At 41.8% G+C, this 18,890-nt stretch overlaps 1 protein-coding gene across 2 annotated transcripts in view; it reads right to left on the reverse strand.

The window, feature by feature from the left end:
• Positions 1 to 18,689, reverse strand: part of LOC124777295 (WD repeat and HMG-box DNA-binding protein 1) — a 209,301-nt gene extending 190,612 nt beyond the window's left edge. For both annotated transcript variants that reach the window (XM_047252646.1, XM_047252645.1), the window contains exons 1-2: positions 18,474 to 18,689; positions 18,191 to 18,302 (exon numbers count right to left, since the gene is read on the reverse strand). In XM_047252646.1, the coding sequence (XP_047108602.1) occupies positions 18,191 to 18,302; positions 18,474 to 18,550 (189 nt within the window). In that variant the 5' untranslated portion in view covers positions 18,551 to 18,689. The remainder of the gene's footprint in view (positions 1 to 18,190; positions 18,303 to 18,473) is intronic.
• Positions 18,690 to 18,890: the final 201 nt, after the last annotated feature.

The following is an 18,890-nucleotide window of genomic DNA, read 5'->3' on the forward strand; positions in this document are numbered from 1 at the left end:
AGTCAGTATATGGTGCAAGTCATAGTTGGAAAACTCCCTGCTGATGAGGCTGGACGAGGACAACTCATACTGTGCGAAGAAGTGGAGCAAACGACACATGCCATGATTGCACGCACAGTGCAGGAAGCATTATATAAGTTCTGCCAACACTGATCAGTTTAAAATAAATTATAGGTAATATAAGAGCACAGTTTTTACATCATATCTCAAGCCAATAATTACTTTTTCACATCATGTCCCGAACAGATAATTAAAAAAAAATTGTAAAATCCTCTGATTTTCTTTCAGGCATGCTATGGAGAAGTGAAGATCAGAAACGTGGGAAGAACAAGGTTTTGACCATTGTGGCAGATAGTGCCGCATATATGTTCAAGGCCACAGAGTATCTCCGGGTGTTTTACCCCAAAATTATTCACCTCACGTGTCTGGCTCACAGCATCCATCGAGTCGCTGAAGAGGTCAGACCCACACTGCCTGAGGTCAACAGCCTTATATCTTCGCTAAATAAAGTTTTCATCAAAGGACCAAGTCGAGTGAAAACTTTCAAGACTGCTCACCCTCACTGTCCTCTGCCACCTGAACCAGTCTTGAAGAGATGGGGAATGTGGATTTCGGCTGCAAACTATTATGCAAACAACCACAGAAAAGTTGAAGAGGTATGGATGCATACGTAGTTCTGGATAAATTGAATAAGCAAAGAAAACGAACACAACACAGAATTCAAATATTAAGCTTATTTCGCTGTACAGCATTTTTCAGCTTTAAACTGACATTCACTAGATTACTACTTTCTTGTTCCAGGTCCTAAAGGGCTTTGAAGATAGCGAAAATTTAGCCATAACAAAAGCCAAGGACACCCTGAAGAATTCCAGCATTTTACACAGCCTATCTTTCATCTGAGTGCACTTGGGTAGCCTTCCAGGCCTAACTGAGAAACTTGAGACTCATAATATGGAAGCTACGAAAGGCAGTGGCTCTCATCGAAGGACTCAGGACACAGAGAAAGAGTTGGCCAGGTCTGGTTGGCGAGAGACTTAGAAGAAAATTGGATGTAGTTCTTCAAAGAAATCCTGGTTGGCTTACGATTTGGAAGATCGCTCAGTTACTGGAAGGAAAAAAACACTCCAAGAATCTAAATGATTTCATGTCTTCTGATGTCGCTGCTCTTAAATTTTTACCTGTAGTATCATGTGATATTGAACAATCATTTTCAAGACTGAAAATGTTATATCTGACCACAAGACTGAAAATGTTGTTATCTGACCACAGGAAAGATTTTCATGTACAGAATATGGAAAAAAATGTTGGTAGTTCAAACAAACTCTAATTTTAGAATTTAGCAAACTTATCGTGTCAGTACCCATGTTATACTTCCTTTTTTTCATTGAATTTAGCCATTATTGAAAATGTTTGATGGTTATTCATTAATTTTCTCAAGTAACATGAATATTTTAAAAAAATTATCTAAGAGAAATGCATAATTAAAGAATTTATCTGCATATTTAAAAGCATATACTGTCAGTAAGAGCATATTTTAACTGCATATTTCAAGAAGTTTTGGTGCATATTTTGTGGGTTTTAAGTGCATATCGATCCGAACGCTAATCATAAGAATAAACCTTATGTAAACATTACATTATGTATTCATTCATGTTTGCTGGAACCTCATTCGATTTTGTATCACCTGGAGCAGAAACCAATCTGTCTTGAGTACAGTCAAGTACGGTACTAAGGATAAGTTTTATGCTGTATGTTATGCGCACATCGACTCAGTGATAATATGGTGGAACAGCTTTACCGTCATATTTAACTTGGACAGAACAGGCCAGGCAAGTGATCTAACTAACCTGCAGTGACAAAACAGTTGTAAAGATGTAAAAAGAGACGAGCAGAGAACAATATAATTTTGAATGTCGTTTAATTTTTAAACAGATGGAAATAATGGTAAAACTTGGGCGATTTGCTTTTTCGGTGATTGGACAGAAAACATAACATGCACTCAATCTTAGCTGACATAGTATTGTAATTAGAAACAAGAGTGAAGAAAATTCCTGACTTTCACAAGGGCCATTTTTCTGCATGAACGATGTGCGGTGCAAAAGTGCACTGCCAGAATTTCACCACAACATTAAATATTGAAGCCATTAAAGGTATTAGACATTCAGTCATCTGGTAATCTCTGAGCTCCTTCCGTATTGGACTACGAGGAATACATTTCAGTACTGCTCCATTGACAATGAGGCAATCAGCAACAGAATCCCAAGCCACCAAAAAATCCACATTTCCTACTCCTCTTTTATGAAGTGCTGTTCTGCATTTCGCCATCGTTCGGCACTGAAGAGTCACAAAGCTTTGTGCATTAGTTCCAGTACATTCAGCAACTTAAATGTCTTGTTATCGACAAATACCTTCCTTAACTTGGCTCCAGATCAATTTCACTGGGTCCAGATCGCAGTGCTAAGGTGAGAACTGTAAATATGATGCATTTGTACAGAGTGCTCGATGGCGTGAAAATTCTTGTTTTCCATGTTTCTATAACGCTTATCACTCTGGCTCATGTGAGACCACATCTGTCCTACAAACCAACGGGCATATTCAAAGAGTATTTGAATTTTTGTTTTTCTCAAAAAAATTTAATTGTGTAATGTTTTCTTAACTTCAACAGTCTTTTATAAAATACTGATAATTCAGAATGTGTATTAGCAATGAAAACCAGATTTTTGCATGCGATATGTAATTAGGAATTTTTCTTGAAAAATGATGGTTAAGTATGAGTCAAGTACCATATATTTGATGAATTCCATGTTTAAATGAGTCAGGTATTCAAACTGAACAAAAAAGAGATATAAACCATGACAGGTAGCAAACCGCTGCCCACCAACACACTTGGTTATCATTCTACGACACTACCAATCATGCCACATATAACTGTAATACATTACTTATGTTTACGACAAAGTGTTTCTCGAAAAGCATCAAAGCTGATTTTTCTCCACGATCTTTGAAAAACATTAACAAAAACTTGTTTCTCTCTTTAACGGTATTCCATTCATGTGTTTCTATATGAAGCAGGAAGCAGTACATATGAACAGCGAGACAATAAGAGCACAAGTGGCATTTACAGAGACTGTGGCTGACCAAGATTTTTGAAATAAAAATTACGTAGCTAAAGTGTGATTATGAAAAACTTGGATGGATGTTAATTCACCAGAATGTCTTAAAAGTTTCATTTGTAGTGACACAGTAATAAGATATCTAATATGTAAGTTCAACCTCCTTCCAAGAGCGGAACACCACCAGTGTACGAGCTGCTGACCAATTACTGCATTTGTGTTTGTTTACATCACATTTATTCTTATGATGAACAATGTACAGTGAAGACTGAGGCCATGAGGATTACAGGCAAGTAGGATATGTTGCAGGGAGAATTCCCTCCTGTGTAATTCAGAAAAGCTGTTGTTGACAGGAAGAATCCTGATGGCGCAGGCTGTGAAGCAGTTATTGAAGTGAAGTACATTGTGTTCCACAGCATGTTCAGCAACTGAATGGTCCAGCTGTCCCTTGGTCACGATATTGTTGGTTGTCATGCCCGCAAAGAAAGCAGCACAGTGATTACAACTTAATTTCTAGTTCACATGACTGCTTCCATAGTTGGCTCTACCTTTTATGGGCTAGGAGATGCCTGTGACCGGACTGGAGTAGGTGGTGGTGTTGGTGGTGGAAGGATGTACGGGACAGTTCTTGCATCTAGGTCTATTGCAGGGATATGAACCATGAGCAAGGGGTTGGGAGCAGGGGTGTACCAGGGATGGACAAGGATGTTGCATAGGTTCAGTGGGCAGTGGAATACCACTATGGAAGGGGTGGGAAGGATATTCCTCACTTCAGGGCATGATGAGAGGTAATCAAAACTTTGGTGGAGAATGCAGTTCGGTTGCTCAAGTCATGGGTGGTAATGGGTCTGGAGGGGAGTGCTTTTTTGTGGCTGGACAGTGGTTATGTGGGAAGTGGAGAGACGAGGCACAGGAGATCTGTTTCTGTACAAGGCTGGGTGGGCAGTTTTGGTCTGTGAAGGCCTCAGTGGGATCCTTCGTATATCTAGAGGGGGCAGCTCGTCACAATTGATGCAATGTCCATGGGAGGCTGGACTGTATAGAACGGACTTCTTTATATGGAATGGGTAGCAGCAGCCAAAACGGAGGTATTGCTGATGGTTAGTAGGTTTGATATTGATGGAGGTTCTAGTGCAGCCATCTTGGAGATAGAGGTCAGTATCAAGGAAGGTGGCTTGCCGGGTTGAGGAGTACCATGTGAAGGGAATGGGGGAGGAGGTGTTGAGGTTCTGGAGGAGTGAGCATAGGGTGTCCTCCACCTCAGAAAACTCCCCAATGTATTCACCTTCAACACCTACCTTGGACTACCACCATCTCTACGACAGCCTCCAAATCTTCCCCACATCATCTCATAGCCAAAAAACGCTGCCTAGATGCAAGTCCTGTACCATACAGCCTTCCACCACCACTTACTACAGTCCAGTCACAGGTACCTTCTATCCCATCAAAGGCAAGGCCACCTGTGAAAGCAGTCATGTGAACTACAAAGTAAGCTGCAACCATTGTGCTGCTTTCTAAGTGGAAATGACAACCAACAAGTTGTCTGTCTGCATCAATGGCCACTGACAAACTATGGCCAAGAGGCAGCTAGATCTGTCAGTCGCTCAACATGCTGTCGAAAACAACATGCTTAATATATCCTACATTTCCATAATGGCCCTGGCCTCAAACTTCACTAGTCCCTCTCCTTCACCTAACAATCTCCTTCCCTGTTGTCACTCCAGCACTACACAGCCTTCTATTCCACCAAAACACTCACTATTCTTTTCTCTCTACTCTTCTTCCCCCCCCCCCCCTCCCCCCGCCCATCTCCCGACTGCACCTAGCAGCCATACCTCGTCCCCACCATATTCCTGCAAGCCCCCAAAAGCAGCACATCTTTCTGCACCCTTATCCCACTATGTCCTCCTCTTCCTCCTACCTCAGCCACCACCCACAGATTTCTTCTTCTGTCAGGTGCAGTTGCTGTACACTGTCTGGCCTCAGCAGCAAGAAATAATGGTCATTTTGTGTGTGTGTGTGTGTGTGTGTGTGTGTGTGTGTGTGTGTGTGTGTGTGTGTGTGTGTGAGAGAGAGAGAGAGAGAGAGAGAGAGAGAGAGAGAGAGTTGTGCTTGTGCAAATGTGTGCATTTTCTACTTTAGAAGAATGTCTTTTTCTTGTTGTGCCCTATTTGGAACTCTGCATGTCCTCTGTATGGAGAGCAGTACTCTATCCTTTTCATAAAAAGAAGTAAAATTACAAATCAATTACTGCCCTTACAGGTGGTAATTCTTCAGTTTGGGAGGAGGTTAATGATACCATCAGTCAGCTTCAGGAAAGCCACAGTGCAGTAGCGATTATCCAACTAGACAAATATTTATCTGAGGCATATTTATCTACCAGTAGTTATTTCTTAAAGTTGTGGGAATCCAGGTAACTGCTCTATCCAAAACTTCAGCAATTGGTTCTGAAAAGATAAATACTCCAGTTATGTCTGTGCCCCATGAGGGTAAATTTTTCAAATGGAGGAAAAATATGCGCCAGGAAAAAAGGCTGACTCACTTTAGTAAAACTGCTCAAATGTTGTTTATTAATCAAAACAATGATTTGCTCCCTTCTCTTAAGACACATATACTGTCATACCGATGTATACAAGTACAGTACATAATTTCAGAAGGTAGGAACTAATTTTGATTATACTGTAGTTTTACATTAGCAAACTGATCTGCCTTTGGGTTGTTGTTGTTGTTGTTGTTGTGGTCTTCAGTCCTGAGACTGGTTTGATGCAGCTCTCCATGCTACCCTATCCTATGCAAGCTTCATCATCTCCCAGTACTTATTGCAACTTACATCCTTCTGATTCTGCTTAGTGTATTCATCTCTTGGTCTCCCTCTATGATTCTTACCCTCCAATACTAAATTGGTGATCCCTTGATGCCTCAGAACATGTCCTACCAACCGATCCCTTCTTCTAGTCAAGTTGTGCCACAAACTCCTCTTCTCCCCAATTCTATTCAATACCTCCTCATTAGTTATGTGATCTACCCATCTAATCTTCAGCTTCTTCTGTAGCACCACATTTCGAAAGCTTCTCTTCTCTTCTTGTCCAAACTGTTTATCGTCCATGTTTCACTTCCATACATGGCTACACTCCATACAAATACTTTCAGAAACAACTTCCTGACACTTAAATCTATACTCAATGTTAACAAATTTCTCTTCTCCAGAAACGCTTTCCTTACCATTGCCACTCTACATTTTATATCCTCTCTACTTCGACAATCATCAGTTATTTTGCTCCCCAAATATCAAAACTCCTTTACTACTTTAAGTGTCTCATTTCCTAATCTAATTCCCTCAGCATCACCTGACTTAATTTGACTACATTCCATTATCATAGTTTTGCTTCTGTTGATGTTCATCTTATACCCTCCTTTCAAGACACTGTCCATTCCGTTCAACTGCTCTTCCAGGTCCTTTGCTGTCTCTGACATAATTACAATGTCATCGGCAAACCTCAAAGTTTTTATTTTTTCTCCATGGATTTTAATACCTACTCCGAATTATTCTTTTGTTTCCTTTCCTGCTTGCTAAATATACAGATTGAATAACATCAGGGAGAGGCTACAACCCTGTCTCACTCTCTTCCCAACCACTGCTTCCCTTTCGTGCCCCTAGACTCTTATAACTGCCATTTGGTTTCTGTACAAATTGTAAATAGCCTTTCGCTCCCTGTACTTCACCCCTGCCACCTTTAGAATTTGAAAGAGAGTATTCCGGACACCATTGTCAAAAGCTTTCTCTAAGTCTACAAATGATAGAAACGCAGGTTTGCCTTTCCTTAATCTTTCTTCTAAGATAAGTCATAAGGTCAGTATTGCCTCATGTGTTCCAATATTTCTACGGAATCCAAACTGATCTTCCCCGAGGTTGGCTTCTACCAGTTTTTCAATTCGTCTGTAAAGAATTCGTGTCAGTATTTTGCAGCTGTGACTTATTAAACTGATAGTTCGGTAATTTTCACATCTGTCAACAGCTGCTGTCTTTGGGATTGGCATTATTATACTCTTCTTGAAGTCATGGCCAAATCGATTCCACCTCTGCCTTTGGGCAGCAGTAAGTAATAAGTATCTACATCCAGACGACTTGTCTGGCATAGGAGTAACAAATTATAATCTCAAACCTCCCTCATGACTCAGTCTATCCATTAGTGAAAACCCTATCAAATTCCCTACAGTAGACCCTGAGATTACCCTACACATACAGACAGATACCATGGCAAGGGGCTTCCATTTATAATATATACAGAACTGATATTTTCAATAAAATTATGAAAGATCTCTGCCATGGCCAAATCGATTCCACCTCTGCCTTCAGTTATAAAGGACCTTGGTTCAATTCCTGGTACATTCTCGGACTTTTCTGAGGTAGGAAGGTCTGATACAAGGTCCACTCAGCCTCGTGATGCCAAATGAGGAGCTGCTTGAATAAAGAAGTAGTAGCATCATGAGGATTCACCTACTGGCAGTAACAGCTGGAGGGATTGGTGACATGCTGTCCGCTGTCCCATGATCATGGACGCTCCTCTTACTTCCTTGTAGACAGCAGTTGGTCAGTCGGAACAAGCCTAAGACCTAATGCATAGGTGGTGTTTACGTTTTAAAGTCAAGAAAATGTAACAATAATGAATTTTATTTCTATAACTTCCGAGCCTGATAAAAATATTTATATTTTCCTGTGATATTTTTAATTTTTACTGAGATGAAACATAGGACTTTTCAGATACTTTGAAACTAGATGGGATCCAACAGAAAATTATTAATATTCTATGTTCTTTCACAGCAAGATAAAATAAAGTAAAAAGACAAGTACAGTGACCTTGACTTAACAAGGCAAGGCGAGTTCCTTTAATTGCCATCCATAATTGCAAGATTTTGTACACAAACTGACCTCTTGATTATGTCCCATAAATGTTTGATGGGATCTATGTCAGGTGCTCTGGCTGGCCAAATCACTGGCCTGAACTGTCCAGAATGTTCTTCAAACCCATTGCAAACAACTGTGGTCTGGTGACATGACGCACTGTCGTCCATAAAGATTCCATTGTTGTTTGGGAACACGAAGTCTATAAGCAAACTGTCTTGTTGAAAACCTGGACCCATGGCTTCAAGGATTCTGTGCCACATGTGAACCCTATTATTGACTCTTACCAACTGAAGTAGGGATTCATTTGACCAGGCCATGGTTTTCCAGTTGTCTAAGTCCAAAATAGCCCATGAGACATCTTACAGGTGATGTCATGCTGTTAGCAAAGGCATTTGCACCAGTTGTCTGCTACCATAGCCCATTAATGCCCCATTTTGGTCACACTAACCTAATAGATACACTTGTCATATGTCTTACACTAATTTCTGCAGTTGCTTCACACAATGTTGCTTGTATGTTAGCACAGACAACTCTACACAAATGCCATTGGTCTTGGTCATTAAGTGAAGGTTGTTGGCCACTCCATTACCATGGTGAGAGGTAATGCCCGAAATTTGGTATTCTAGGCACACTTTTGATACCATGTATCTCGGAATCCACAGTGTCAAGACAGTGTCGAGAATACCAAATTTCAGGTGTTACCTAACACCACAGTAACACAGTTAACTCCCATTGTGTGGCCATAATCGCATTAGAAACCTTTCCGCGTGAACCATCCGAGTACAAATGACAGCTCCGCCAATGCACTGCCCGTTTATACCTTGTGTATGCAATACTACTGCCATCTGTACATGGACATGGACATGTTTGTATGGGCATATGACAGCAAGTTCTTTAGTGCCCGCGTAAAAACAGATTGAGACGAGTGTCAGTTAAATATACAAAACAGGAAGATAAAACAGCACATAAAACACAGGAACGAAAGTTGGAAAACTGTGTACATACCGGTACAGAAACACGGAGCGAAGTAAAATACTAACGACACAAGAAGAAAGTGGTATAAGGAGCTAAAACAATATAGCACATGGACATGGCTGGCTGACCACAAGAATGCAAACAGGAGAAGCCAGCCACTCAACAACACACTAAAACCTTCACCCTAAAAGTTTAGGCTAGAGTCCAGACACGTCACAAGACTTTAAAACCTCAGTTACACTCATCTCATCATTAGCTACAATAGAGTGCATATCCCCACCAATATTTGAATCTGCCCTTGCATCACGATATAAAATGCACTCCGTTAAAATACGGCAGATAGAGATGCACACACCACAAGCATCACAAAATGGGGGATCCTCTCGCTGTAGTAAAGAGGTATGTGTGACAAGGCAGTGCCCAATTCTAAGACACGTGAGGGTCACTTAATCCCACTTGCGCAACTGGCAGGTGGAATGCCACAGCCGGGTTGCTGACTTCACCAACCGCAGCTTATCGGCTGTCACCACCAGCCATTCCTCATCACACAACTGCATGCACTTCCTGTGTAGTGCAGAAATGACAGCCTGCAAGGGAATAGGATATGTCTCATACATCTTGCTCACCAGATGGTAGAGTTTTGTTGGGCCTGGCTCTCCCAAGGCTGTCAGTAGTTCTAATGGCAAGTTGTCTACTCCAGGGGCCTCGTTTCGTCTTTGGTCTTTCAGTGCTCTGTCAAATTCTTCACACAGTATTGTATGTTCCATTTCATCTTCATCTACATCCTCTTCCATTTTCATAATATCTTCCTCAAGAACATCGCACTTGTATAGACCCTCTATATACTCCTTCCACCTTTCTGCTTTCCCTTCTTTGCTTAGAACTGGGTTTCCATCTGAGCTCTTGATATTCATGCAAGTGGTTCTCTTTTCTCTAAAGGCCTCTTTAATTTTCCTGTAGGCAATGTCTATCTTACTCCTAGTGATATGCGCCTCTACATCCTTACATTTGTCCTCTAGCCATCCCTGATTAGCCTTTTTGCACTTTCTGTCGATCTCATTATTGAGACGTTTGTATTCCTTTTTGCCTGCTTCATTTACTGCATTTTTATATTTTCTCCTTTCATCAATTAAATTCAGTATCTCTTCTGTTACCCAAAGATTTCTATTAGCCCTCGTCTTTTTACTTACTTGATCCTCTGCTACCTTCACTATTTCATCTCTCAAAGCTACCCATTCTTCTTCTACTGTATTTCTTTCCCCAATTCTTGTCAATTGTTCCCTTATGCTCTCCCTGAAGCTCTCTACAATCTCTGGTTCTTTCAGTTTATCCAGGTCCCCAAATTCCCACCTTTTTGCAATTTCTTCAGTTTAGTCTACAGTTCATAACCAATAGATTGTGGTCAGAGTCCACATCTGCCCCTGAAAATGTCTTATAATTTGAAACCTGGTTCCTGAATCTCTGCCTTACCATTATATAATCTATCTGAGACCTTCCAGTATCTCCAGGCTTCTTCCATGTATACAACCTTCTTTAATGATTCTTGAACCAAGTGTTAGCTATGCTCTGTGCAAAATTCTACTAGGGAACTTCATCTTTCATTTCTTACCTCCCCAGTCCATATTCACTAACTATGTCTCCTTCTCTTCCTTTTCCTGCTATTGAGTTCCACTCACCGATGACTATTAAGTTTTCGTTTCCCTTCACTATCTAGACAATTTCTTTTATCTAATCATACATTTCATCAATCTCTTCGTCATCTGCAGAGCTAGTTGGCATATAAACTTGTACTACTGTGGTAGGTGTGGGCTTCATATCTATCTTAGCCACAATAATGCGTTCACTATGCTGTTTGTAGTAGCTTACCCGCATTCCTATTTTCCTATTCATTGTTAAACATACTCCTGCATTACCCCTATTTTATTTTGTATTTATAACCCTGTATTCAGCAGACCAGAAGTCTTGTTCCTCCTGACACCGAACTTCACTAAAGAAGTCCCCGCCCGGAATGTTTTACCCAAGAGGACGTCATCATCATTTGACCAAACAGTAAAGCTGCATGCCCTTGGGAAAAATTACAGCTGTAGTTTCCCCTTGCTTTCAGCCGTTTGCAGTATCAGCACAGCAAGGCCATCTTGCTTAGTGTTACAAGGCCAGATCAGTCAATCATCCAGACTATTGCCCCTGAAAGTACTGAAAAGGCTGCTGCCCTCTTCAGGAACCACACATTTGTCTGGTTTCTCAACAGATGCCCTCCATTGTGGTTTCACCTACAGTACGGCTACCCATATCACTGAGGCACGCAAGCCTCCCCACCAACGGCAAGGTCCATGGTTCACGGGGGCCGTCCTATCCTATGGTACTGGCACTGGAAACCTGGATCCTGGCTGGCTGTTGCAGTAACTGTGGCAAAATACGCTGCCATAGTCTGGGAAATGCCTCGCTGATTAGTTTGGAGATTGCCTTTCCCCATTACAGCAATCACAGGGCGCCTTCCTCCTCTCCCAGAAATTCTCCTGATGGTCTCCCACACAATGGAACTTTTGGTGGGACGATTAATGGTGTTCAGGAACTGTTGCCACGGCCTCTTCTTGCTCTCTTGAATAATTCAGTGACACTGTGCTGTCACCACCAAAAAGGACACTTGAACCTATGCATGCCTGGTCCTGATGGCAGAGTGGCATTCAGCACTCCACCAAGAGACAAGTTGTCTCTTCTGTTGTCCTGTGGACTGTAGAATGCATGCTGCAGCGGCAAGGTGGATCATTTTGGTAATATGATCCACCCATGCCTCGACACTCGCACAATGTTCGAACTGGGCCAACTGGCTATAAAGGGTCCAGTTGGCTCTCCCATCGTGGCAGTTTCCTTTCGGGTCCCACCCCATCATGCAGGTGAATTGAGATCAGGAAGTAATCACTTCCATACAAGTCATCAACCACTTCCCATTGAGTAATGGGAGGAAGAGCTGGAGAGGAAAGCAAGAGAGCAATGGCACGGAAGTTCCTGTTGGTGTGCAGAAGTGAGAGCTCTGTCCTGCATTTAGCAAGTACGTGCATCATGACATGAGAAGCCTCTCAGTAGCTCTATCCCTGGGACAGGTAGCTGCAGAGCCCTAAAGCATATTGTGTGCATTAAAATCGTCACAGAGAATGAAGGGGCAGTGAAGCTGTGTAATAAGGTCAGTTTGCGCCTCTTTATAAAGTGCATCATGTGGGGGCAAGTAAAGGAAACATATTGTCAATGGATGGCGTATGTGCACTGATACAGCAACTGCTTGTAAAGTCATCATAAGTGAGACGGCAAGGATAGCTCTCTCTCCATTCAGTCATCCTATCTGTGTAGTACAGGGCTTCCCAACATGTGGTCCGCGGACCCCTTAGGGGTCCGCCAGCTCTTTCTAGGGGGTCCGCAGCCACCTTTGACCAAATCGTGTAAAATAATGAGTAAAATTATTGAATAAAAATGTGAAAATCAAATTCATCACAATTTTTTTTTCATGTGTAAAACATGTGTACTTTTACTTCAGGTCGTATTCCCAAGCAGCGTTTGCGGTTCCTAAGTGAGAACACATACACAGTGTAGTGCCAGAGAATGCGGCTTCTCTGATCAACTGCTTCGCAACAATACGGGGTCGTTTGTGCGCCGGTTCAAGGCGCTAGATGCGGTGAAACCTTTTACGCATGCGCGGAGCAAGCTTTGTTGACCAATCACAGCGCTCGCTGGCACGTATGCGGCTCCAGACATCGTTAAATGTTAAAATTGCTATGTCAGTGCACTACCTATTTCATAAATCGATTTTTGATCAGTTTATTACTTCTAAACATGGATCCGTGGCTGAAGTCATGATCATTGAAGAAGGGTACGGTTTCTCCATCGCCTTCACTGCAAGGGAAGTTTCCAGTTGAAATGAATGAGGAGGGAGGACGACCAAAGGAAGAACAATCACAAGAAGCTCCAAAGACTATTGAAACTTCGGGGGGGGGGGGGGGGGGGGGGGGTCACTGGGAACATGGCACTTGCATTACGAAGCTTTCAGTTCCCATCGGTTTCGCTCTGAAATTTAAAGTTACTGTGCTCTTGATTGACTTCGGGTCCACCAAGGATTTTCGACTGTAGAAGGGGTCCACCAGCTGAAAAGGTTGGGAAGCCCTGGTGTAGTACATAGTCTTGTAGCTCAGGGGTGTACGATTGATGGAAATGAGTCTCCTGGAGAAACAGACATAGTGGTCTACCCTGAGATTAGGGATGGAGTTTCTCCACATGCATCCTGAACTCCCGCAAGTTCCACTGTAGGATGGGAGCCATTTCAAAGAGATGGTTTTAATTTACCCCTATCTTTCCAACGTGGTGGTGAAACACTTGTAGAGTGAGGGGGAGTGGAGGGGCTGCCTGGATCCAAGGCATCTAACTTCACGATGTCCTCCTCATTAGTCGGGTCCCAGGTTCGATTCCCGGCACGGTCAGGGATTTTCACCTGCCTCGAGATGACTGGATGTTTGTGCTGTCCTCATCATTTCATCATCATTCATGAAAGTGGCGAGATTGGACTGAGCAATGGTTAAGAATTTGTACGAGCGCTGATAACCGCCCAGTTGAGTGCCCCACAAACCAAACATCGTCGTCGTTTTCATCCTCATCAGTCAGACGTGAAAGAATGACGTCTGACATTGCTCAGGACAGCTTTTAACCAGAACATCACAAACCTTTCCCAGCACCCTGTTCCTTCAAGGGAGAGGGGGGAAAGATGGCATTGACTGGCACTGTGCTTGTTGTGTGCCTTCTTGACACTCAATCTGAACTGTTGCTGGTCTTTTCTGTGGTGGCTGCTTGGACTGCTTTATCCTTACTCGTTTTGCCATGGCATGTACACGTGCAAGTACAGGTGCTGGTGGTGGATGGGTGTACACTGGACGACATCTGCGTCGAGGCGTTGACCTTAGGAACAGGTTTCTGCGCCATGGAAGCATAAGAAGTGATAAAGACGGGAGGTTTCATTGCCTTATATTCCTTTTTGGCTTCAGTATAGGGCATCTGCTTGGTGACTCTGCAAAAGCGGGCAGTTTTGGCTCCAGACTGGGTGGCTCCCAGAGCAGTCAATGCAGATTGATGGAAATGGACCGTCAGTCCCAGCTTCATGGGCTGCCTTTCCACATTTGCCACAGTTCGCTTCACCTCCGCAAATCCGCATTGTGTGACCAAAATGCTGGCATTTGTAGCATCGCATACAGTTAGGTACGTAAGGCCTAACCCTAAGGTGGAGGAAACCTGCCATGACCTGGTCAGCCAACGTCGGAGAATTAAGGGTCACAATGAAGGTGGCAGTCTTCTCAATTTCTCCATTATTCCTACGCATCCTTAACTCCACATCCACTATCCCCTGTAACGTTCATTCCTGTTTAAGTTCGGCTACATTGATATCCGTAATGTGATGGCATGTGACCACATCCTTGCTAGAGTTAAGGGAGTAATGCAGTTCAACAGTTACATCATATTCATCCAATTTTTTTGTCTTCGTAAGTAGTTCCACCAGCCTTGCCCTGAGTCTCGGCCGGTAGGGAACAATTCCCCGAAGCCACTTAATAGACTTTAGACTTCCAGCAAGTCCTTCCAAGCCTTTAATGGATATAGAAGGGGGACACGTCCCCTCCTTCCTCTTAAAGACCAGAATAACATATTGATTTATGACCCCTTGAGCCCTGTTACTATAATTCAACTGATGCAAGTTACCACAGGAGCTAGCCTCCCTACTTTGTTTGGAGGATTGCGTGTGAATACTCCCAGGTGGTACGCCCCTCCCACTGGGAGAAGGAGGAAACGATTTCAGAGGTTCCATCTCCATCTCATGAGCAGCTAGGGAAAGATGGGTCCACTCAGACAGTGCCCCGTGTGCCTGAGTAAGCCTTATACAACTGAGGTGTGGCACGTTCCCCAGAGGTGGCCCGCTAATGACTATTCCACCTCAAAAGCCATGCATCTCATCAGCGAGTAGTAAACCTTGAGATTGAGGGGTTTCTTATAAAGGGTTTTACCACCCTCGTGATCCAGGCGGTCAAGCCAAGAAGCCCATTCCCCAGAACACACAACCTTCCACTGCCGCGCCATACAGTGGTTGCTGAAGCATGTCCAGAGTTTACGGTAACGGGGGACTGGCGGTGCTTACCAGTTGCCAGCTCAGGAACCCCAGAGTTGCCAAGCCTGTACTCGGCAAGCTGTCTGTACATGTGCAGATCACTATCCCGTGACTTCTGTCACCTTAATGTAGCGTCACTGTGATAAGCGAGTACTGAAAATCACTTTTCTATCTATCTGCAACTTTGTTGTACTGTGCAGACACACACATAACAGTGATTACATTTCACAGAAAGATTTATATACATCAAAACTCACCAAGTCAATATATATAGTGGCGGTGAGTCACTAGATGAATGTGCTAAAGACCCCAACAAAGCCTTCGCAGACTAGGCCTACAACTGACCCTGTGACCAAATTCACAAAAAAACTCACACAGCACATCTTCTCATACTGGAAATCAGTACTAAGCAGTCATAAACAAAAGCTTTCGTCATCAAGAGGATGCAATGATTATTAACACCAGAAATTGCACCTATTCGTCCAAACAGCATAGATTGTAATTATGTGAAATCATATGTCAATACAATCCTTTAGGCTATTTCTTTGGTAATACTCCACCATTGTTGATTATCTGCCTATTAAATTTCATCATCTCTTGTACATCATCCAATTTACTATAACACTGAAACCCTTACTCTTTGCCCTCTACGCAGCATCTGCACATCAATCCATACCATGTCTTCATGTCTTTTCCTCCAGCCTCATCTTCACCCTACTTTAGCGTAACTCGTAGCTTCACTATACGAGCAAATGATGATCTGCTTTGATGTGCTTTAATGTAAGTACTTGAGTGTCCACAGCCTTTCTTAAAAGAATACCTATCTCATTTTCTGCTCTTGGAAACAGCTTCACAACTGCAAATATCTTCAGACTTTTCACTGCCATTATGGTTGCTGGTGGTGGCAGATAGAGCGACATCATTATGTAATCTAAAAGTCAAATAAAAACTCTGTAGTGACAACTGTACCTCTACAAATCCTGCTCCATCTGTCGCCATCAGCAACCATCATGGCAGTGAAAAGCCTGAAGATAGTCTGAGGAACGGTACAAAACTGGTTGCTAACGAATAAAAAACCTGAAAATGCGACTGAGACTGTTTTTAACTTTTGGAACCTGTAGTGTCTGTAAATTCTGATGAAACTTAATTAATCAGTATTATTTTAATTCAATCTCTAAAAATAAAAATGTCAGTACAGCTACAACTGCTTTCAACAAGTGAAAAGATGATCTTTCAGAGACAAAAGGTAATGCTTCTACTGTATTCTAGTTTTGTCCTTTAATAAAACCACTAATTTATGGTTACATTTATCTACAGTTTTACGCAATAATCTTACTTGTACACACAGTAACACCATCCTCTAACCTGACTACAACTTTTATCAGCACAAGTGTAGCTTGGTGGTTCAGTGGTACAGTGCCAGATTATGGATCTAAAGGTATTAGATTCAATTCTCAGTCACTTCTAGGATTTTTATATGTCACTTACAAATTCTTTCATCTCCGGCAAATCTTCCTATGGTGTTAAATGTTGAGATGCACTGTGGTTTGGAGCCCACATTTAACTGTAGGTCCTCCTGTAACTAGCTGTATAAGTAAGTTCAGATGTCACAGGAAGGCAAGAGCATATCATCTGTAATAGTAAAGCACTGTGGTGTTCGAACCATTCTTTGGGCTGACAACTTTACCTCTACTTCTCTCCATCATCAAATGAATTATTCCTTGATGCTTCAAGATGTCTCCTATTACTATTACATTCCTTTAGTTGTATCATGCCACAAGTTCATTTTCTCACCAATATTAATCAGTACCCCTCAATTGTTACAGCTACACACCACACAAATAAATTTAGAAGAGACTTTCAAACACTTATCTACATTATATATCGTCTTCACTTCTGTCACCAGCAGTTATATTGCCAAGACCATTTTACCTGAATTCAAACCCATTGAAAAATGAGCTAATATTTCAATCTGAAATGCTTTCAGCAACAACAAATTTAAGTTAATCCTAACATAAAATAATGAATACATAAGCATTTAAAAGGATCTACACACATTAATTGTGGTAACATTGGTCACAGCTAGTTCTCTACTCTGAATCATACATCAAAGTAAATAAGGTGATGATTGCAACACAGTTGAAACTGACATGTCCATCAAGAAGTAATTACATTACATTAATTGTATTCCATTGTTCCTATAGTAAATGGTGGCTTGGGGACCAACGATTACGTATTGGACCCATCTGAAATCTTGGTTGTGGTGACACAATTGATCTGTGGCACAGCTGAGGTCTAGATTACGTTGTTAGGTGACAATATGGTAGTGAGTTGGTGAAGCCGAAAAATGTAAAAGCAGAAAATTTGGTTGTTGTAACAAGTCTACCAGTAACAAAGCCTAATGATTACATCTGCAGTATATTGAAAATTGCGAAAGGATGGGGTGGGAGTGGGGGGAAGGGGGGGGGGGGAGGTGGTCCAACATGTACCTCTCACTGGCTGGGGGTGTGGAAAGAAGTCAAAGAGGTGCATTTAACTTAAGGAAAAAAAAAAACGGTTAAATGACTTAAGATTAGAATATACTACAGTATTAATTCTACATGTAGAATAGCCAAACACTATAAATTTTAAGAGAATAAAAGAATTTGCAAATATTAATTTATTTTATTCAGTCTTCCACCATCACATTATCTACTGTACATAACATATGATCTGTGACAGGTTGTTATAAAACTAAGACGGTTTGTTGTTATAGTGAGGTTATTTTTAATTAGGAGAAATATACAATAAAGAGGGGCTATAGAAAACACAATTATCAACGGTATGTAACTACACCAAATGAACTACGTACTTTCCCTTAACATTTAGGGTCTACTATACCACACCAGCCTTCTAATAACGCTGACTCCTGCTTTTATAAACTGCATTAAGATATAAAGGCAATAATGTAGTTATATAGACTGAAGACAAGAGATTGACAATTATTCTGTAATAATAGCAATGCTTCTTCAATGGCACAGAATAGAGTAAATGCTTCTCAATGCATTTCAATTGCATATTTACCTTCTGTGTGACAGCCAAGGCTTTCTCACCAACACACTGTGACGTCGAGTCGTCGTCTTCAAGTCCCGCCCATATACGAACATCGCCGTCACTTCCACAAGTCAGAATGTATCTACGGAAAGAAAGAAAAAGAGTCAGAACTTCAAAATCTTCATGTTAACATATAACACGTACTCCAGTTGCTAATATGAAAAAATATCATTGGGTATACCAATATAATGGACTGAAATTACAATTACTATTTTCCTGATACATCCTTTCAGTTTTTTGGTACGAAACTCACTTGCCATCCTGAGAATAGCAGACGTCTGTGTGGCCATCAGCGTGAGCATATCTCATCGGTCTTCTGTTGGGTGGCATCTTCGGATAATTATTTGTCTAGAAAAACTCAGGAGCTATATTTCCACTCTGAATATTTTCTATTCACTACTTGTTCGGGTAAAAACACTAAACCATCAACAATCAACAAACGCGTCACTTTCATGTACACAGGCACACATTTTGGCGGGTGTTATATCGATTATTTAACTACTGTTTTCATCGACTCCTGCTTCTCAACGAGATATAAACAGAAAATGATCATGTAAAATATCCGAATGTAGCAATCAAACGTGCCACTCTCCTTCTCAAGCGTGTCACCAATCAACCGCTTAGAAGATTTACCCAGCGCGAAGAGTGACTGCGGATTCAACAATCCGTT

The sequence above is a fragment of the Schistocerca piceifrons genome, chromosome 2 (assembly GCF_021461385.2).
Source record: "Schistocerca piceifrons isolate TAMUIC-IGC-003096 chromosome 2, iqSchPice1.1, whole genome shotgun sequence".
Lineage (NCBI taxonomy): Eukaryota > Metazoa > Arthropoda > Insecta > Orthoptera > Acrididae > Schistocerca > Schistocerca piceifrons.